This window comes from Ranitomeya variabilis, chromosome 1, assembly GCF_051348905.1.
Source record: "Ranitomeya variabilis isolate aRanVar5 chromosome 1, aRanVar5.hap1, whole genome shotgun sequence".
Taxonomy (NCBI): Eukaryota; Metazoa; Chordata; class Amphibia; order Anura; family Dendrobatidae; genus Ranitomeya; species Ranitomeya variabilis.
Window position 1 is genome coordinate 775,393,876 of NC_135232.1, and position 23,490 is coordinate 775,417,365.

Sequence of the window (23,490 nt, forward strand, 5' to 3'; positions counted from 1 at the left end):
CAACCAGACTCATAGCGGAATCTAGAGAAGCAGGAGTCTCGTACATCAGAAGGGCTTTTTTAACCCTTCCAGAAACCCCATGAATAAACTGACTCCACAATGCTGGATCATTCCATTGTGTATCGATCGCCCAGCGACGAAATTCAGGACAGTAATCCTCTGCAACTCGCTCCCCCTGGCGAATAGTGCGTATCTTAGATTCTGCTAGAGCCATTCTGTCAGGTTCATCGTAGATTTTTCCAAGAGAGGAAAAAAAACTCTCCACAGAGTCAAATGCAGCAGAATCAGATGGCAAAGAAAACGCCCATGCTTGGGGATCCCCGCTTAACAATGACAACACCAGGCCCAAATGCTGAGCCTCATTACCCGAGGAGATCGGGCGCATACGGAAATATAGTTTGCAAGCTTCACGAAAAGAAACAAATTTACTGCGTTCCCCAGCAAATTTTTCAGGCAAAGGGAATTTAGGCTCAGCAACTCTTCCTGTCACTCCAGCTTGCACAGATACTGCTAGTCCCTGTTGCTGAACTGCCCCCCTCAACTCAGTGACCTGTAGGGACAGCGCCTCCAACTGGCGGGTTATGGAAGTCATGGGATCCATGACAAAAGAAAAAAAAAGAAACCCCTTTTTTTTTTTTTTTTTTGTTGGGCCGATTATAATGTCACGGGGAAACTAGGTGAGCGAGAGCTAATAACCCGAGCCCCTGCAATTTCCCTCAGACTAGGGAAATCCTGACTGACCCTCTACCTGGAGTTTACACTGATGGTGTGCATGTCCAGGCCTCGAACCTCACCCTGTCTCCTGTTTCAACCCTAGGCTGAAACCTCCACCCACCACCCAGTGAAGAGGTAATACACCAATACCCACAGTTAGCACAGACAAGGATAAAGGAAAATATACACCACGCCGCAGTCACTCAGGAATACACTATAAATTTGCAGGGCAAAATAAATACAAATATAGGTAGGAGTAAATAAGACTAAGGAAAATACACCACCAGCAACGAATCTCCAACAACCAGCTCTCCACTCCAGACCGAGATAACAACGCACAAGACAGAAGCTATAATCGGCGACGCCCAATGATCAGGAGAACTATTTAAAGGCAATGGGCATGGCCCAGCTTCCAATCCGAGGATCAGGTAAATTAACCCCGGAACAGCTAGATAAAATCTAGCCGACGCCAATGAGCAAATAGTGGTCAAAAGCGGAATTACCGCTGTCTGTCGAACGACCTGGTCTGAACAGCGTCCGACATGACAGATAGTGGCTTAAAGCTCTCAGTGATCCATAAATTCATTGGGCCCATAAAAGCAAAGTGCCTGGTGAAACTTAGCAACAAATACCTAGGCAGCAAAGGCTGTGGCAGGGTGTAGCCTTCTACACCATGTTCCAAATTATATGCAAATTGGATTTGTGTCATAAAGATTTAATTGTTTTGTTTTTCAGATAAACTCATGGATGGTATTGTGTCTCAGGGCTCAATGGATCACTGAAATCAATCTTAAACACATATGATAATTAGTTTTCCAGGTGATTCTAATTAAAGGAAAACTACTTAAAAATGACGTTCCATATTATTAAGCAGGCCACAGGTTTCAAGCAATATGGGAAATAAAAAGGATCTCTCTGCTGCTGAAAAGCGTTAAATAGTGCAATGCCTTGGACAAGGTGTGAAAACATTAGATATTTCACGAAAACTTAAGAGTGATCATCATACTGTGAAGAGATTTGTGACTGAAACAGAGCACAGACAGAGTTCATGCAGATAAAGGCATAATGAGGAAGGTTTTTGCCAGACAAATTCATTGGATTAAGAGAGCAGCTGCCAAAATATCATTACAAAGCAGCAAACAGTTATTTGAGTCTGCTGATGCTTCTAGAGTCCCTCGAACCTCAAGGTGTAAGATCCTCCAAAGGATGGCTGTGGTGCATAAACCTACTATTCGGCCACCCCTAGACAGTGTTCACAAGCAGAAACGGTTGCAGTGGGCCCAGACATACATGAAGACTAATTTCCAAACAGTCTTGTTTACTGATGAGTGTCGAGCAACCCTGGATGGTCCAGATGGATGGAGTAGTGGATGGTTGATGGCCACCATGTCCCAACAAGTTTGCGACATCAGCAAGGAGGTGGAGGAGTCATGTTTTGGGCTGGAATAATGGGGAAATAGCTGGTAGGGCTCTTTAAGGTTCCTGAAGGTGTGAAAATGACCTCCGCAAAGTATATAGAGTTTCTGACTGACAACTTTCTTCCATGGTCTAAAAAGCAGAAACATGCCTTCAGGAGCAAAATCATCTACATGCATGACAATGCACCATCTCATGCTGCAAAGAATACTTCTGAGTCATTGGCTGCTATGGGCATAAAAGGAGATAAACTCATGGTGTGGCCACCATCTTCCCCTGACCTCAACCCTATAGAGAACTTTTGGAGTATCATCAAGCAAAAGATCTATGAGGGTGGGAGGCAGTTCACATCAAAACAGCAGCTCTGGGAGGCTATTCTGACTCCATGCAAAGAAATACAAGCAGAAACTCTCCAAAAACTCACAAGTTCAATGGATACAAGAGTTGTGAAGGTGATATCAAAGGAGGGTTCCAATGTTAACATGTAACTTGGACTGTTAGGATGTTTTGGAGTTAAAGGGAACCTGACACCCCCAAAATCGAGGGTGAGCTAAGCCCACCTGCATCAGGGGCTTATCTACAGCATTTTGGAATGCTGTAGATAAGCCTCCGATGTATCCTAAAAGATGAGAAAAAGAGGTTATATTATACTCACCTGGGCGGGCGGTCCGATCCGGTGGGCGTTGCGGTCCGGTCCGGGGCCTCCCATCTTCATAGGATGATGTCCTCTTCTGGTCTTCACACTGCGGCTCCGGTGCAGGTGTACTTTGTCTGCCCTGTTGAGGGCAGAGCAAAGTACTGCAGGCAACAGGAAAGGTCAGAGAGGCCCGGCGCCTGTGCACTGCAGTACTTTGCTCTGCCCTCAACAGGGCAGACAAAGTACGCCTGCGCCGGAGCCGCAGGATGAAGACAAGAAGAGGACGTCATCGTCAGAAGCTGGGAGGCCCCGGACCGCGGCACCCATCGGACCAAAACCAGACCGGGACCGCCCCTGGGTGAGTATGATCTAACCTCTTTTTATTATCTTTTAGGATACATCGTGGGCTTATCTACAGCATTCCAGAATGCTGTAGATAAGCCCCTGATGCTGGTGGGCTTAGCTCATCTTCGATTTTGGGGGTGACAGGTTTCCTTTAAATAGCTTTTTTGTTCAGTGAATGTGACCTCTTAATGCTGCAAATTCCACAAATGAGCATTTTCAGTTCTTTAAAACATATCAAGTGTTTAGAAATTCTACTGTGCCTAATAATTTGGAACAGTGCATTTTGAGTTTTTATTCATTTTGGAGATTATACTGTTATCATTGGGAGGTTTCTTCAATAAAATTCGATGTATAATCTAACGGGTGATGACTTTTATTAGACTGACTGTCATTTGCACCGACCATTTAGGAAAATCTGAGAAAAATGTCATTTGAATATGGTTTAGAGATACAAAGCAGCAATGTTGGACTGGCTAAAGTAAACAACCATTTTGGGCACAATTAGACCTCTGTGAATTCATGGAGCATTACACCGTCCCCTGAACGTGGTAGGGAACCCCTCAGAATTGGATCTATAGTTAATCATGGCATTCATCATGAACAAATATTCCTCAACATATTACTATTTTTTTTTTAAAAAACCTGCTACCAGAAAAAATATTCATACTTACAGGAGAGCCCAAGCTGTGTGCAAATTCATGTGCCAGGGTAATATGAATAAGTCTTGGAGGCAAATATTGTCCATACTTTTGTATAGTTACTATTCCAGTGTTTCGGCAGGCCTCTGTGTTAGGTGCATCTTTAAATTTGGAAAACTTAGAACATATTCCTCCAGTATTCCCTGTGTAAAACATAATACACATACAGTGTTTCAGACAAGACTAATCAAAAATAAGAATGTGTCAAAATATCTTGTATATTGTTCTTCTGTGTTTCCTAAGAAGTAAAATATTTAACCACTTGAGGATGTGGCCTATTTTGGCCCTAATTACCAAACTATCAATTTTGTTTCAAAGGAGCAATAGTTATATTTTTTATGGATATAGCCATATGAGAATTGATTTTTGTAGGATGAGCAAAACAACATTTCTGTCATTTTATTTACGTTTTCATTTTTCTCATTCACAAATAAAGTGTTAACTATTCTGTGGCTCAAATGAATTAATAAGGGAACACTTAAAGTGAACCTGTCACCAGGTTTGGCTGATATAAGACCACCGCCTTTCAGGGCTTATCTACAGCATTCTATAATGCTGTAAATAAGCCCCCGATCTGACCTGAAAGATAAGAAAAATAAGTTTTATTATACTCACCCGGGGGCGGTCCAGTCCGATGGGTGCCGCAGGTCCAGGTTCGGCGTCTACCATCTTCTTATGATCGCCGCCCTCCTGTTGCTTCATCGCTCCCCGGCATTGCACTCCTGCGCAGGCGTACTTATCTGTCCCGTTGAGGGTAGACCAAAGTACTGCAGTGTGCAGGTGACGGGAAAGATCAGAGAGGCCTAGCGCCTGTGCACTGCAGGAATTTGCCCTCAACAGGGCAGACAAGTACACCTGCGCTGGAGCGCAATGTCAGGGAGCGATGAAGCAACAGGAGGGCAGCATCGCAAGAAGATGAGAGGTGCCGGACCTGGACCTGCGACGCCTATTGGACCGGACCGCCTGCAGGTGAGTATAATAAAACTTATTTTAATTATCTTTCAGGTTGTACAGGGGCCTTATTTACAGCATTATAGAATGCTGTAGATAAGCCCTGAAAGGTGGTGGCCGTATCTTATATGGGCCAAACCTGGTGACAGGTTTCACTTTAAATGACACATTGGATCTCAATGAATGAAAGATTGAAAATATTTACTGAATATTTACTGAATATTGTTAATTTGTTGAAAACAGGGATATTTTAATGGCTAATAGAAACCAAAATCAACAACTAATTGAGGGCTGGATTTTAAGTCACCCCTGAAAATCAAAGTAAGAAACTGAAATTATAAGCAGATCTAACTATCATGAATTTCTTACAGTGATGAGACGCAGGAGTGTGTATGGCCCCCATGTGTCTGTATCCACTCCTACCAATATCTTGTTTTATTCTTGATGACAAGGCAGGAAATGGTGTATGGGAGGATCCCCTCCCAGACCTTTCAAGGGCATCAGTGACAATCTGTGGCACTGCTTGGCACTGTCAGATGCACACACACACACATATATATATATATATATATATATATATATATATATATATATATATATATATATATTGTTCTCAATTAAATTGTGGGGTAGTGACATAAATACCTTCCTCATCAAGGAACTGCCTACACACCGTGACCACATGAGGCCAGGTATTGTCTTGAAGCAGGAGAAGCACAGAGTCTACTGCACGAACACAAGTTTTGACAGTGACTCTGTAGATTTAACCTGGGGAACTAACAGCAGTGAGGGTAGCATTGTCAATTATGTATAGGTAGTTGTGCTCAATGCCCACCTTGCATTGTCAGGTTTGGACATGCAATCCTAAATGAGCTGGACTACCTGTAACTGAATGGGCTGCAGGTACCACGTCATGCTACCAATAGTGACACGGGCACTAGGAAAGTGCAAAACCACAGAAAAAAGGTTCAGAATAGATATTGAGATAGTAATTTTCTGTGTCACCCACCTTCAAAGCCACTTCTGCAAAAATTCACTTCTGCCTCTGGAATCCTTGATCTAGCATTCTCTCTCATGACAGACCTCATGATGTAAATATTCACTAACATTTGGATCACCAATATTTTTGTTTTCCTTGGGTCTAGTAGTTATGTGAAGATATACAGTGGCGACCAAAAGTTTAGCACTTTTTTAAGTGTGATTACTTCTGTCTGGTTGTTGTGATGCCATTTTCCTGGTGATAAAAAGAAACTGCATGAAGTTGTCATCATGCAAGACCTTAATCTTAACCCCTTTCTGCCATTAGACGTACTATTCCGTCCATGTGGGGTGGGCCCTACTTCCCAAGGACGGAATAGTGCGTCCAGAGCGATCAGCCGCACTCACAGAACGCTTGAGAAAGCTAACAGAACGCTGGAGCGAAACGTGCGTCGGGGGTGTCGCCCAACTTGACCTATCTCCTGCACCTGGGTAAGAGGAATTTTAGGTGACCACCATTACCGCATCTCTTACGCTATTTGCATTTATGGTATTAGCAGTATGGGGGGTCCTTTGTAGTTTGTTCCGGAGCCTGGATCTCAAATACATCAGTAATACCTACAAGCTGTAAAATAGGTCCATATATTGGATCATAGATGTATGATTTTGTATATGTATAGGTCTATAGGCTGTTTCCGGACATGACACAACCTCTTTATCACTATGTGACTTTTTTGTAACACTATCCGGGTCAAAGGGATGGGTCTTAGTGTCCTTAGTTTTAAGTACGTGTTTGTATGTGTATTTTCGGTGTCTTAGTAAAATTTATCTTTTTAATATTGTATTTTGAACGCTCCTTTTTTTCTCCTGATTAATCACGGGGGGAGCGCAGCCGATCGCGGCCGGGTGTCAGCTGACTATCGCAGCTGACATCCGGCACTATGTGCCAGGAGCGGTCACGGACCGCCCCCGGAACATTAACCCCTGGCACACTGCGATCAAACATGATCGCAGTGTTCCGGCGGTATTGAAGCATTGCGCAGGGAGGGGGCTCCATGCATGCTTCCCTGAGACCCTCGGAGCAACGCGATGTGATCGCGTTGCTGCGAAGGTCTCTTACCTCCTCCTCCCTGCAGGCCCGGATCCAAAATGGCCGCGGGGCTGAATCCGGGTCCTGCAAGGAGGTGGCTTCACAGCGCCTGCTCAGAGCAGGCGCCGGGAAGCCTCCCTCCTGTGCATGTCAGATCGCTGATCTGACACAGTGCACAGCAAAGTGTCAGATCAGTGATCTTTCACTTTACTGTGATGTCCCCACCTGGGGCAAAGTAAAAAAAAAAAAAAATTACATGTGTGAAAAAGAAAAAATAAATTCTTAAATAAATAATTTAAAAAAAAATATTGTTCCAATAAATATATTCCTTTATCTAAATAATAAAAAAACAATAAAAGTACACATATTTAGTATTGCCACATCCGAAAACGACCTGACCTATAAAACTGTCCCACTAGTTAACCCGTTTAGTGAACACCGTTAAAAAAAAAAAAAAAAACAAGGCAAAAAACAACGCTTTATTATCATACCGCCGAACAAAAAGTGGATTAACACGCGATCAAAAAGACAGATATAAATAACCATGGTACCACTGAAAACATCATCTTGTCCCACAAAAAACGAGCTGCCATACAGCATCATCAGCAAAAAAATTAAAAAGTTATAGTCCTCAGAATAAAGCGATGCAAAAATAATTATTTTTTCAATAAAATAGTTTATATCGTATAAAAGTGCCAAAACATAAAAAAAGATATAAATGAGATATCTCTGTAATCGTACTGACCCAAAGAATAAAACTGCTTTATCCATTTTACCAAGCGCGGAACGGTATAAAAGCCCCCCCCAAAAGAAATTCATGAATAGCTGGTTTTTGGTCATTCTGCCTCACAAAAATCAGAATAAAAAGCGATCAAAAAATGTCACGTGCCCGAAAATGTTACCAATAAAAATGTCAACTTGTCCCGCAAAAAACAAGTCCTCACATGACTCTGTGGACTAAAATATGGAAAAATTATAGCTCTCAAAATGTGGTAACGCAAAAAAAATTTTTTGCAATAAAAAGCGTCTTTTAGTGTGTGACGGCTGCCAATCATAAAAATCCGCAAAAAAACCCGCTATAAAAGTAAATGAAACCCCCCTTCATCACCCCCTTAGCTAGGGAAAAATTAAAAAAATGTATTTATTTCCATTTTACACATTAGGGTTAGGGCTAGGGTTAGGATTAGGGCTAGGGTTAGGGCTAGGGTTAGGGCTAGGGTTAGGGCTAGGGCTAGGGTTAGGGTTGGGGTTGGGGCTAGGGTTAGGGCTACAGTTAGGGTTGGGGCTAAAGTTAGGGTTAGGGATGGGGCTAAAGTTAGGGTTTGGATTACATTTACGGTTGGGAATAGGGTTGGGATTAGGGTTAAGGGTGTGTCAGGGTTAGGGGTGTGGTTAGGGTTACTGTTGAGATTAAGGTTAGGGGTATGTTTGGATTAGGGTTTCAGTTATAATTGGGGGGCTTCCACTGTTTAGGCACATCAGGGGCTCTCCAAACGCGACATGGCGTCCTGTTATGATCCTAGTGGCAAGGATCGCAGGTCGGATTAGCTAAGTAACTGAACAGACTACTAGCTCTGGGGAAGTGGTAACTAGATTGACCGCAACCTGAACCTATCCGCAAACAACTATAGGCAGCCGTGGAACGTTCCCTAAAAATCCTAGATGTCTCGTCACGGCCTGAGAAACTGACTATTCCTGGAAGGAAAGTAAGTCCTCACTTGCCTCAGTGGAAGACCCCAAAGATATAGAATAGCCCCCCACAAATATTAACGGTGAGTTAAGGGGAAAGCACAAACGCAGAGATGAAATCAGATTTAGCAAATGAGGCCCGCTAATACTAGATAGCAGAAAATAGGAAAGAAACTGTGCGGTCAATAAAAAACCCTATTCAAAATATCCACGCAGAGATTGCTCGAGCCCCCGCACCAACTAACTGTGCGGGGGAAGCAACTCCGTACCCCAGAGCTTACCAGCAAAAGAAATCACATGTTAGCAAGCTGGACTAGACTCATCATACACAGAAATCATATTGCAGGCAGCTGAGCAAAAAATATTCAAACAGAACTTAGCTTATCCTGAAGAGGCAGAAAACGAGATAATCAGGAGTAATCAGAATAGCACTGAATACATTGACAGCCGGCAACAAGTGGAAGTTTAAGCAGAGCTAAATAGGAGCCTCCCTGGTGAATAACGAGGCAGCTGATCCAGCAGACCCGCAGGATAATAAACCAAACCACCAGGGGGAGCCAAAAAACCAAAGTCACACAATACCATCTGTGACCACAAGAGGGAGCCTGAAAACGGAGTTCACAACAGTACCCTCCCCCTTGAGGAGGGGTCACCGAACCCTCATCAAAAACCCCAGGGCGACCAGGGTGAGCCACATGGAAGGCACGAACCAAATCGGCCGCATGAACATCAGAGGCGACAACCCAGGAATTATCCTCCTGACCATAGCCTTTCCACTTAACCAAATACTGAAGCCTCCGTCTAGAAATACGAGAATCCAAGATCTTCTCCACCACGTATTCCAATTCGCCCTCAACCAGCACAGGGGCAGGAGGCTCAACCGAAGGAACCACAGGCACCACATACCTCCGCAACAACGACCGATGGAACACATTATGAATAGCAAACGATGCCGGGAGGTCCAAACGAAATGACACAGGGTTAAGGACTTCCAAAATCTTATAAGGACCGATAAACCGAGGCTTAAACTTAGGAGAGGAGACCTTCATAGGAACAAAGCGAGAAGACAACCACACCAAATCCCCAACGCGAAGTCGGGGACCCACACAGCGACGGCGGTTGGCAAAGCGCTGAGCCTTCTCTTGTGACAGCTTCAAATTGTCCACCACATGATTCCAAATCTGATGCAACTTATCCACCACAACATCCACTCCAGGACAGTCAGAAGACTCCACCTGACCCGAGGAAAAACGAGGATGAAACCCTGAATTACAAAAAAAAGGCGAAACCAAAGTAGCAGAACTAGCCCGATTATTAAGGGCAAACTCGGCCAATGGCAAAAAAGTCACCCAGTCGTCCTGATCAGCAGAAACAAAACATCTTAAATAGGTTTCCAAAGTCTGATTAGTGCGCTCGGTTTGGCCATTTGTCTGAGGATGGAAGGCCGACGAAAAAGACAAATTAATGCCCATCTTTGCACAAAAGGTCTGCCAAAATCTAGACACAAACTGGGATCCTCTATCGGAAACAATATTTTCAGGGATCCCGTGCAAACGAACCACATTTTGAAAAAACAGAGGAACCAACTCGGAGGAGGAAGGCAACTTGGGCAAGGGCACCAAATGGACCATTTTAGAAAAACGATCACACACCACCCAAATGACCGACATTCTCTGAGAGACAGGGAGATCTGAAATAAAATCCATGGAAATGTGCGTCCAAGGCCTCTTCGGGACAGGCAAAGGCAACAACAAGCCACTGGCACGAGAACAGCAAGGCTTAGCCCGAGCACAAATTCCACAAGACTGCACAAAGGAACGCACATCCCGCGACAAGGAAGGCCACCAGAAGGACCTAGCCACCAAATCTCTGGTACCAAAAATCCCAGGATGGCCTGCCAACACCGAAGAATGAACCTCGGAAATAACTCTGCTGGTCCATCTATCCGGGACAAACAGTCTCTCCGGTGGACAACGGTCAGGTCTATCCGCCTGAAACTCCTGCAGCACTCGTCACAAATCTGGGGTGATGGCAGACAAAATCACCCCTTCTCTGAGGATACCAGCTGGCTCTGAATCACCAGGAGAGTCAGGCACAAAACTCCTAGAAAGAGCATCAGCCTTCACATTCTTCGAACCAGGCAGGTATGAGACCACGAAATCAAAACGAGAGAAAAATAACGACCAACGAGCCTGTCTAGGATTCAGCCGCCTGGCCGACTCGAGATAAATCAAATTCTTGTGATCAGTCAAGACCACCACACGATGCTTAGCTCCCTCGAGCCAATGTCGCCACTCCTCAAATGCCCACTTCATAGCCAACAACTCCCGATTACCAACATCATAATTCCGCTCGGCAGGCGAAAACTTTCTTGAAAAGAAAGCACATGGCTTCATCACAAAGCCATCAGAGCTTCTCTGCGACAAAACAGCCCCCGCTCCAATCTCAGAAGCATCAACCTCGACCTGGAAAGGAAGGGAGACCTCTGGCTGACATAAGACCGGAGCCGAAGAAAACCGGCGCTTCAGCTCCCGAAAGGCCTCCACAGCCGCAGGAGACCAATTAGTAACATCAGAACCCTTCTTGGTCAAATCCGTCAATGGCTTAACAACACCAGAAAAATTAGCGATGAAGCGACGGTAAAAATTAGCAAAACCCAAGAACTTCTGAAGACTCTTAACAGATGTAGGCTGAGTCCAGTCATGAATAGCCTGAACCTTGACTGGGTCCATCTCAATAGCAGAAGGAGAAAAAATGAAACCCAAAAAAGAGACCTTCTGGACTCCAAAAAGACATTTTGAGCCCTTCACAAATAAAGCATTGGCACGCAGGACCTGAAACACCATCCTGACCTGCTTAACATGGGACTCCCAATCATCCGAAAAAACCAGAATATCATCCAGATACACAATCATAAATTTATCCAGATATTCGCGGAAGATGTCGTGCATAAAGGACTGAAAGACAGAAGGAGCGTTAGAAAGTCCAAAAGGCATCACCAAGTACTCAAAATGGCCTTCGGGCATATTAAATGCAGTTTTCCATTCATCACCCTGCTTAATACGCACAAGTTTATACGCACCACGAAGATCTATCTTGGTGAACCAACTAGACCCCCTAATGCGAGCAAACAGATCAGATAACAATGGCAAAGGATACTGAAATTTGACCGTGATTTTGTTTAGAAGGCGATAATCAATACAAGGTCTCAAGGAACCATCCTTCTTAGCCACAAAAAAGAACGCTGCACCAAGAGGGGAGGAGAAGGGGCGAATAAGTCCTTTCTCCAAAGACTCCTTTATATAACTCCGCATAGCAGCATGCTCCGGCACTGACAAATTGAAAAGTCGTCCCTTAGGAAACTTACTACCAGGAATCAAATTTATAGCACAATCACAATCCCTATGAGGATGTAGAGAACTGAGTTTGGGCTCATCAAATACATCCTGGTAATCTGACAAAAACGCAGGGACCTCAGAAGGAGTGGATGAAGCAATTGACACCACAGGAGCGTCGCCATGAATTCCCTGACAACCCCAACTTGACACAGACATTGCTTTCCAATCCAGGACTGGATTATGAGTCTGCAACCATGGCAGGCCCAACACGACAACATCATGCAAATTATGCAATACAAGAAAGCGAATCACCTCCTGATGAACAGGAGTCAGGCACATGGTCACTTGTGTCCAGTACTGAGGTTTATTCGTAGCCAATGGTGTAGCATCAATTCCCCTTAGTGGAATAGGGAATTTTAAAGGCTCCAAAACCAAACCACAGCGCCTGGCAAATGACAAATCCATCAGACTCAGGGCAGCACCTGAATCCACAAAAGCCATAACCGGGTAAGATGACAGGGAACAAATCAGGGTAATAGACAAAATAAACTTAGGCTGTAAAGTACCGATGGTGACAGATTTATCAATCTTTTTTGTGCGCTTAGAGCATGCTGAGATAACATGAGCTGAATCACCACAGTAAAAGCAAAACCCATTTTGCCGTCTATAATTTTGCCGTTCACTTCTGGTCAGAATTCTATCACATTGCATAGACTCAGGTGTCTGTTCAGAAGACACCGCCAAATGGTGCGCAGGTTTGCGCTCCCGCAAACGCCGATCAATCTGAATGGCCAGAGTCATTGACTCATTCAGACCTGCAGGCGTAGGGAACCCCACCATGACATTCTTAATGGCTTCAGAAAGACCTTTTCTGAAATTTGCAGCCAGGGCACACTCATTCCATTGAGTAAGCACCGACCATTTCCAAAATTTCTGGCAGTACACCTCTGCATCATCTTGCCCCTGAGAGAGGGCCAACTGTTGTGATCCGCTTTTTGGCTCCCCTGGTGGTGGCTGGTGGTACTGGAGACTTGTGTGTGCTTTTCTGCCTCAGCTCACCTGCTTCCATCAGTTTTGGGAGTTCCCTATTTAGCCTTGCTCTCCAGTCACTTCCTTGCCGGTCATCATTGTAACCTGAGTCTTTCAGTTGCATGTTCCTGCTACTAGTCTGCTGATCAGCTAAGTGGACTCTTGTCCTTATTGTTTTGTTTTTCTTGTCCAGTTTACAGTTTTGTCATTTCCTGTTACTGGAAGCTCTTGTGGACTGAAATTGCCACTCCTGTGTCATGAGTTGACACAGGAGTCTTAAAGTAATTTCAGGATGGGTTTTTGAAAGGGTTTTTCAGCTGACCGTGAAGTCCTCTTTTGTATCCTTCCTCTATCTAGTAAGTGGACCTCGCTTTGCTAAATCTACCTTCATACTGTGTATGTCTTTTCCTCTGAACTCACCGTCAATATACGTGGGGGCTACTATCATCTTTGGGGAATTTCTCTAGAGGTAAGCCAGGTCTGTTCCTTCCTCTTCCAGGTGTAGTTAGTTCTCCGGCTGGCGCATGGCATCTAGGCAGCCGTAGGAATGCTTCCTGGCTACTGTTAGTTGTGTGGTAGATTTAGGTCACGGTCAGCTTGAGTTTCCATCACCCGAGAGCTAGTCTGTTATTTTTGTGTTTCTGATGTTCCCATGCCATTGGGGAATCATGACAGCCAACAACGCCTTTTCAGCCTGATTCTCAAGATTAGGTTCCTCATAGAGCAATCCAAGGGCCAGAAAAAACGCATCCACACTGAGCAATGCAGGATCCCCTGGAGCCAATGCGAAAGCCCAATCTTGAGGATCGCCACGCAAGAAAGAAATAATAATCTTAACTTGCTGAACAGAATCCCCAGAGGAACGAGGTTTCAAAGAAAGAAACAACTTGCAATTGTTCTTAAAATTCAGGAACCTAGATCTATCTCCAGAAAACAACTCCGGAATAGGTATTCTAGGCTCTGACATAGGACTGTGCACAACAAAATCCTGAATACTTTGCACCCTTGCAGCAAGATGATCTACACTGGAGGCTAAACTCTGGATATCCATATCAGCAGCTGAACTCAGAGCCACACCAAGATTAAGAGGAGGAGAGAAGCCAGACACACAGCAGCTAGACACACGGCAGCAAAAAAAAAAAAAAAAAATATCTCCAAGCTTCTTTTCTCCTGCTTCTGCCATGCAATTAACACTTTATAGGCCGGCTGTACAGTTATGATCCTAGTGGCAAGGATCGCAGGTCGGACTAGCTAAGTAACTGCACAGACTACTAGCTCTGGGGAAGTGGTAACTAGATTGACCGCAACCTGAACCTATCCGCAAACAACTATAGGCAGCCGTGGAACGTTCCCTAAAAATCCTAGACGACTCGTCACGGCCTGAGAAACTGACTATTCCTGGAAGGAAAGTAAGTCCTCACTTGCCTCAGTGGAAGACCCCAAAGATATAGAATAGCCCCCCACAAATATTAACGGTGAGTTAAGGGGAAAGCACAAACGCAGAGATGAAATCAGATTTAGCAAATGAGGCCCGCTAATACTAGATAGCAGAAAATAGGAAAGAAACTGTGCGGTCAATAAAAAACCCTATTCAAAATATCCACGCAGAGATTGCTCGAGCCCCCGCACCAACTAACGGTGCGGGGGAAGCAACTCCGTACCCCAGAGCTTACCAGCAAAAGAAATCACATGTTAGCAAGCTGGACTAGACTCATCATACACAGAAATATTATTGCAGGCAGCTGAGCAAAAAATATTCAAACAGAACTTAGCTTATCCTGAAGAGGCAGAAAACGAGATAATCAGGAGTATTCAGAATAGCACTGAATACATTGACAGCCGGCAACAAGTGGAAGTTTAAGCAGAGCTAAATAGGAGCCTCCCTGGTGAATAACGAGGCAGCTGATCCAGCAGACCCACAGGATAATAAACCAAACCACCAGGGGGAGCCAAAAAACCAAAGTCACACAATACCATCTGTGACCACAAGAGGGAGCCTGAAAACGGAGTTCACAACAGCGTCCGATCTCAATTCCAGCCAATTCTGCGTTGAAAAATTAAAACAGTGCTCCTTCTCTTCCGAGCTCTCCCGTGTGCCCAAACAGGGGTTTACCCCAACATATGGGGTATCAGCGTACTCAGAACACATTGGACAACAACTTTTGGGGTACAATTTCTTCTGTTACCCTTGGGAAAATACAAAACTGGGGGCTAAAAAATAAGTTTTATGGAAAAAAACGATTTTTTATTTTCACTGCTCTGCGTTATAAACTGTAGTGAAACACTTGGTTCAAAGTTCTCACAACACATCTAGATAAGTTCCATGGGGGGTCTAGTTTCCATTATGGGGTCATTTGTGGGGGGTTTCTACTGTTTAGTTACATCAGGGGCTCTGCAAATGCTACGTGACGCCTGCAGACCAATCCATCTAAGTCTGCATTCCAAATGGCGCTCCTTCCCTTCCGAGCTCTGCCATGCACCCAAACGGTGGTTCCCCCCAGATATTGGGTATCAGCGTACTCAGGACAAATTGGACAACAACTTTTGGGGTTCAATTTCAACTGTTACTTTTGGAAAAATACAAAATTGTGGGCTAAAGAATAATTTTTGTGGGAAAATTTTTTTTTTCTATTTTTAGGGCTCTACATTATAAACTTCTGTGAAGCACTTGGTGGGTCAAAGTGCTCACCACACATCTAGATAAGTTCCTTAGGGGGTCTACTTTCCAAAATGGTGTCACTTCTGGGGGGGTTCAATGTTTAGGCACATCAGTGGCTCTCCAAACGCAACATGGCGTCCCATCTCAATTCTTGTCAATTTTGCATTGAAAAGTCAAACGGCGCACCTTCCCTTCCGAGCTCTCCCTTGCGCCCAAACAGTGGTTTACCCCCACATATGGGGTATCATCGTACTCAGGACAAATTTTGCAACAACTTTTGGGGTCCAATTTCTTCTCTTACCCTTGGGAAAATAAAAAATTGGGGGCGAAAAATAATTTTTGTGAAAAAAATATAATGTTTTTATTTTAACGGCTCTGCATTATAAACTTCTGTGAATCACTTAATGGGTCAAAGTGCTCATCACACATCTAGATAAGTTCCTTAGGGGGTCTACTTTCCAAAATGGTGTTACTTGTGGGGGGTTTCAATGTTTAAGCACATCAGGGGCTCTCCAAATGCAACAAGGCGTCCCATCTCAATTCCAGTCAATTTTGCATTGAAAAGTCAAATGGCGCTCCTTCACTTCCGAGCTCTGCCATGCGCCCAAACAGTGATTTACCCCCACATATGGGGTATCAGCGTGCTCAGGACAAATTGTACAACAACTTTTGGGGTCCATTTTCTCCTGTTACCCTTGGTAAAATAAAACAAATTGGAGCTGAAGTAAATTTTTTTGTAAAAAAAAGTTAAATGTTCATTTTTATTTAAACATTCCAAAAATTCCTGTGAAAAACTTGAAGGGTTAATAAACTTCTTGAATGTGGTTTTGAGAACCTTGAGGGGTGCAGTTTTTAGAATGGTGTCATACTTGGTTGTTTTCTATCATATAGACCCCTACAAATGACTTCAAATGAGACGTGGTCCCTAAAAAAAAATGGTGTTGTAAAAATGAGAAATTGCTGGTCAACTTTTAACCCTTATAACTTCCTAACAAAAAAAAATTTTGGTTCCAAAATTGTGCTGATGTAAAGTTGACATGTGGAAAATGTTACTTATTAAGTATTTTGTGTGACATATCTCTGTGATTTAATTGCATAAATATTCAAAGTTGGAAAATTGTGAAATTTTCAAAATTTTCGCCAAATTTCCGTTTTTTTCACAATTAAACGCAGGTAATATCAAAAAATTTTTACCACTAACATGAAGTACAATATGTCAAGAGAAAACAATGTCAGAATCACTGGGATCCATTGAAGCGTTCCAGAGTTATAACCTCATAAAGGGACAGTGGTCAGAATTGTAAAAATTGGCCCGGTCATTAACGTGCAAACCACCCTTGGGGGTAAAGGGGTTAACCAAAATGCTTTAGAATATTCTTAATAATGTGATCAACTTTGGAGGAAGTTTTCCATGGTTGTCCACTTCTAGGTTTGTCAGCTGTTATATTTTTCTTTATTATATGAGACACTTGACTCTGAAAGCAGTTGAGTTCCATAGATACCTCTTTTTGGCTTTTGCCTGACTTCACTCTCAGAATAATAAGTTTCTTGACATCTGGTGATAAATTTGGCTTTTTCCTTGCCATGTCTTAACCGAAAAACACACACATACACAAAGAAAAAAACATTTAGGCAAAATTCCACTACCCATGACAAAATATGCTAAACATTTAGCCTAGCAAATGTTGAAAACTAACACACAAAGTGATAAAACAATGTCAAACACAATTGTCATCCTTGTAGCTGACAACCATTTGCTTTCGGCTTACTAAGATCAGCAGGAAAATGGCATCACAATAACCAGACACAAGTAATCACAGTTTAAAAATAAAAAGCAAAACTTTTGGGCGCCGCGGTATGCAAACACAGGCATAAGTGGTATTTTATGAAACATTTCTTTATTGTGACTTAAATGTGTATCACATATTTGATTCAAGAGAATAGAGAAGTCTCATCTGTAAAGCAAACTTATTAGAGTAAAAATTAAAGAAAATGTGACTGTTCTGTGTTAGTTACATGCTTCACACTAATAACTTCCCCTTCCATATATAATAAATAATCCCCGAAGACAGATTCTCATGCTGATCAGTGTCCGGCCCATAGTCCTGAACAGTTCATTTACATATAAGAAGAATGTGGATGTCTCTGGAATAAGACATCAGATCACAGATATCAATGTATATTTTTGGTCAACTTCCTATGACCTACATGCCCATATAGACTGCTTAGGAGGGCTGATCTTACTGACAGATTCACTTTAAGTAGTAAATTAAAAAAACTGGCATCACTGTTAAGATATTGATGGATAGAATAAAGTTAACATGTTTTATGTACCACAGAGTGATTGCTATTTAAAGGGAGGGTGCCGTGATTTTAGTTTTTGTATTAATAATTATTGATTATACAATCAATTATTTTTAATACAAAAGTAAATGTACCTCTTTCATACTTTTTTATTTATTCACTTTTACATTCACCACTGGAGGCCGCCATTTTCATTAGTGTGGGTGTAAGTGTCTGGGCACGACACTTGCACACCTCACTTACGGCAGCCATGTACATAGGAGCCAACGGTCGGGCTCCGACCGCTCCTCCTGCCTCTCAGCTGTGACTTGGCCACGCCCACTGAGCTGCTACGTCACAGCTGTGAGAGGAGATCGCGGCCATTTTGTTTATTTCCCTCTGCCATCGCACACACAGCTCAGTGCGTGCGATGGCAGAAGCTGCTGCTGGGAGAAGCTGCTGCCGAGGGTCCAGGGTAAGTATCTGCAGCGAGGAGCTGTGATTGCAGCCTGTACTTAGTATTACATTACAGGCTGCAATCACTGCCGACCTGTTCAGAGCACAGCAGGGAGATCGTCACACTGCTCTGCCCTGAACATGACTCAGCACTTCCTGGTAGAGGAAAGAAGGTAAGTACAGCGTTTTTATTTTCTTATGCATCTACCATTGCTACCAGCCCCTATATACCACCTAGCACTGCCTGCCTGCCTCTGTATACCACTGCCTGCCTGCCTCTGTATACCACTGCCTGCCTGCCTCTGTATACCACTGTCTGCCTGCCTCTGTATACCACTGTCTGCCTGCCTCTGTATACCACTGTCTGCCTGCCTCTGTATACCACTGCCTGCCTCTGTATACCACTGCCTGCCTCTGTATACCACTGCCTGCCTCTGTATACCACTCTCTGCCTGCCTCTGTATACCACTCTCTGCCTGCCTCTGTATACCACTCTCTGCCTGCCTCTGTATACCACTCTCTGCCTGCCTCTGTATACCACTCTCTGCCTGCCTCTGTATACCACTGCCTGCCTGCCTCTGTATACCACTGTCTGCCTGCCTCTGTATACCACTGCCTGCCTGCCTCTGTATACCACTGCCTGCCTGCCTCTGTATACCACTGCCTGCCTCTGTATACCACTGCCTGCCTCTGTATACCACTCTCTGCCTGCCTCTGTATACCACTCTCTGCCTGCCTCTGTATACCACTGCCTGCCTGCCTCTGTATGCCACTGTCTGCCTGCCTCTGTATACCACTGCCTGCCTGCCTCTGTATACCACTGCCTGCCTCTGTATACCACTGCCTGCCTCTGTATACCACTGCCTGCCTGCCTCTGTATACCACTGCCTGCCTCTGTATACCACTGCCTGCCTCTGTATACCACTGCCTGCCTCTGTATACCACTCTCTGCCTGCCTCTGTATACCACTCTCTGCCTGCCTCTGTATACCACTCTCTGCCTGCCTCTGTATACCACTGTCTGCCTGCCTCTGTATACCACTGCCTGCCTGCCTCTGTATACCACTGTCTGCCTGCCTCTGTATACCACTGCATGCGTGCCTCTGTATACACCTGCATGCCTCTGTATACCCCTGCCTGCCTCTGTATACCACTGCCTGCCTCTGTATACCACTGCCTGCCTGCCTCTGTATACCACTATCTGCCTCTATATACCACTGCTACCTGCCTCTATATACACCTACCACTGCTACCTCTGTCCTGGGTAGCTAATCCTGTCCTGTGTACTGTGTCCTCAGCAGTCAGTATCACACAGGACAGGATTAGATACACGGCTCAGCAGTCGGTATCACACAGGACAGGATTAGATACACGGCTCAGTAGTCGGTATCACAGGACAGGATTAGATACACGGCTCAGCAGTCAGTATTTAATCCTCTCCTATGCACTCCTCTCCCCCCTGCGTGTCTTTCCTCAATGTGGTTTATTATTTTTGTTGTGGGAGATGAGGGAGTCGAGGATTATGCGTTCGGTATGGTTTAAAAAAGATGAATAAAGGACTTTATTCTGGCCGAGTCTTTATTTACAATACAACTATAGGATTAGTAATGGATGGGTGCCTTATAGACGCCTCTCCATTACTAAGCCGTGGGCTTGATGTCACCGGACAATATGGAGGTGACATTAACCCCACAAATATGAACCCCACTTGCTACCGCTACAGGGTAAGTGGAAATTGCCAGGCAAAGCGCCAGAAAAGGCGCATGTAAAAGGCGGCTGAGAGCTGATGTTTTTAGCCTGGGGGGGGGGGACAGTATCCATGGCCCCTTCCTAGGCTATTAATGTCAGCCCGCAGCTGTCTGCATAATATTTGATGGTTATTAATTATAAGGGGGCCCCACGTCTTTTTTTGGGGGGTGTCCCCCATTTTAATAGCCAGTAAAGGCTATAAGTATACAGTTGCGAGCGTGTGAGTGTGAGCACACCCTCCCACCCACAGACCAGTACACTGCTGTCCTGAAATACTGTGCTCCTGTCACCCTGCTCCTTCCACCATACATCTCTCACCTCCCTAGAGCAGCACAATACCATATGGATCACGTATAATGCCGAGCGATATATATATATATAATATATATCACATATACTCCCATAAAGACCACACATTATGCCGGGATATTATAATATATATATAATATCACACATTATGCCGCCAAGTATTGTGTGATCTATGTGACGGTATTATATGTGATCTATATGGCAATATTATGTTTGCTCAGTGTTGTGGAATGATGTAAAAACTGTATGACGGTGGTATATGAGAACTATATTGTGGGATTATGTGTGATCTATGTGGAAGTACTAGGTGAGAATTATATGACGGTATTATGTGTGATCTATATGGTGGTATGTGAGAACTGTATGACAGTATTGTGTGATCTATTTGATAGTATTGTGTGTGATGTATATGGCGGTATTATGTGTGATCTATATAGCGGTATTATGTGAGAACACTATGGCAGTATTATCTTCAGAAAGTGGACCCATTCTATGGTGGTTCTGGCTGAGCACCTGCACGCGGGTCTGGGGTAATAGAGGGGGCAGCATGACCTTCAGTTAGGTGCAGTCAGGGCTAGTGAGGCAGCTGAAGAGAGGGGTCTCATTTTTATCGTTACTATATGGCTACATTTCCTTCCCAGCGTCACCCCGTACTTCGCCTGACGTCTCACTTTCACACATCGCCAGGACAGGATGGAGAAGACAGGATCTGAGGAGGGGAATGGGGTCTGCATGCAAAGTCTGGATCAGAACAGGCCATCAATCCGCAGAAATGTTTCCTGGATTTCTGTGGAGCAGACGGTCCATCCATGTGTATAAAAGACAGCGCTCTATGTACAATCCCTGGCTGCTCTGCGCACTGAACATGGTGCCCCCTCCATAGACCAGCACACTGCTCTCCTGAAATACTGTGCTGCTGTCACCCTGCTCCCTCCACCACATATCTCCCAGAATCCTTGCTGCCTGCCATCCTCGGTGACTGTCTACTTGTCAGGTACAAGGCTGCCATCACACATTCAGTATTTGGTCAGTATTTTACCTCAGTATTTGTAAGCAAAAACCAGGAGTGGGTGATAAATGCAGAAGTGGAGCATATGTTTCTATTATACTTTTCCTCTATTTGTTCCACTCCTGGTTTTGGCTTACACATACTGAGGTAAAATACTGACCAAATACTGCTAGTGTGACGGCAGCCTTACTCTGCAGTCACCAACAAAATGGCTGCTCACTGGGTTCCTGAATATCATCCTCTTATCCCTTAGCAAACACATGGAAGGGGAGGAGAGGAGACATCACACATGTCAGCAGACTCTGCCCATAATTACTGCTGTGCTGTAATGTGAGCTAGTTGTACACGAGGTTTTTCTGAAATTTCAGCAGCTGCTCCCCCTAGTGTTTAAAAGTGGAAATTCCAAAACTTTTCAAATTATTTTTCATATTTTACTAAATTATAAACAAATGAAAATATTTTTTAAGAAAATTTAAACATTAATTCTTTACATTTTTACAATTGCTGTAAAAAAATTTTTTTTTATGGCACCTTCCCTTTAAGCAAAACTGAAAAAAGTAACAAATTATGTTTTTAAAACCCCACAAAGATTTTTTTTTGCCAACAGAAAAGTAAGAAAGTTATGGCTTTTGGAAAGCCAATTTGGCTACGGTATACTATGGGCACCTATTGTAAAAGAAATGTACTTGTATCTTCACTCAAATGTATAATAAATAGTGTTGAGCGATACCGTCCGATACTTGAAAGTGTCGGTATCGGAAAGTATCGGCCGATACCGGCAAAGTATCGGATCTGATCCGATACCGATACCCGATACCAATACAAGTGAATGGGACTCAAGTACTGGAAGGTATCCCTGATGGTTCCCAGGGTCTGAAGGAGAGGAAACTCTCCTTCAGGCCCTGGGATCCATATTAATGTGTAAAATAAAGAATTAAAATAAAAAATATTGATATACTCACCTCTCCGACGCAGCCTGGACCTTACCGCTGTGAACCGGCAGCCTTCTTTGCTTAAAATGAGCACGCTTATGGCCTTCCATGACGTCACGGCTTCTGATTGGTCGCGTGCCGCTCATGTGACCGCCACGCGACCAACCACAAGCCGTGACGTAATTCTCAGGTCCTAAATTCCTAGAATTAGGAATTTAGGACCTGAGAATTACGTCACGGCTTGTGATTGGTCGCGTGGCGGTCACATGAGCGGCACGCGACCAATCAGAAACCGTGACGTCATGGAAGGCCATAAACGCGCACATTTTAAGCAAAGAAGGCTGCCGGTTACCAGCGGTGATGTCCAGGGGCCTGCGGACAGGTGAGTATATCAATATTTTTTATTTTAATTCTTTATTTTACACATTAATGTTGTTTCGATACCAATTCCCGATACCACAAAAGTATCGGATCTCGGTATCGGAAGTCCGATACCGCAAGTATCGGCCGATACCCGATACTTGCGGTATCGGAATGCTCAACACTAATAATAAATTTAAGTGGCGCCTACGGTGAAATATGGTGGTTGCAGTGTCCTTACATGGGGCTGCATGTGCAGCACCCCAGGTTACCGATTGCTGCAGTGATGTTGCTTTTCCTTCGGGGAAGGTAATGTCATGCTCAGAGGCAAAGGAGTTCTCTTCACCAGGTAAGCCACACACATGCAACACATTCTGAATCCAGGCCAGGAGGGGGAGCTCATTACCCAGATTCTGGGGAGCTTCCCTAAGCTATATGTTTTCTGACCTGGAGGAGGAGCTAGACAGTTGGTCCTAGGAGACCAAGCAGAACAGATGTCCAAGAGGGACGCAGGGCAGACAGGAAGGCCTGGCAGCCACGAGGGAGCTGCAGCCTCTGGAAGGAGGAAGACCTCAGGGGTTGAATGTGAAGTAGCTGGAAGGGAAGGGGCACAGGAGAGGAACAGAGCTCAGAGGGGAACTGTGGCAGGGCACCCTCAGAGCTGAAGGGCAGTAGCCAGGAATCGGGAGCCAGAGGCTTTTGTGGGACTCTAGGACACAGAGCAGAACCGGAGGGCACAACACTACACGTTACCTGCCCGCACCACGCCTGAGACGCAGCAGCACCTGAGGAGCCCGGGGCATGTTTGAGTCCCTGTAAAAAGGCTCAAGCTGCCTGTCGTGCAAGTAC

General features: G+C 44.4%; 1 protein-coding gene across 1 annotated transcript in view; it reads right to left on the minus strand.

Annotated features, from left to right (window-relative positions):
- LOC143784099 (disintegrin and metalloproteinase domain-containing protein 10-like) overlaps nucleotides 1-23,490 on the minus strand; it is a 276,865-nt gene that overhangs the window by 110,372 nt on the left and 143,003 nt on the right. The window contains exon 9 of the mRNA XM_077271955.1: nucleotides 3,784-3,953. Within this exon, the coding sequence (XP_077128070.1) occupies nucleotides 3,784-3,953 (170 nt within the window). The remainder of the gene's footprint in view (nucleotides 1-3,783; nucleotides 3,954-23,490) is intronic.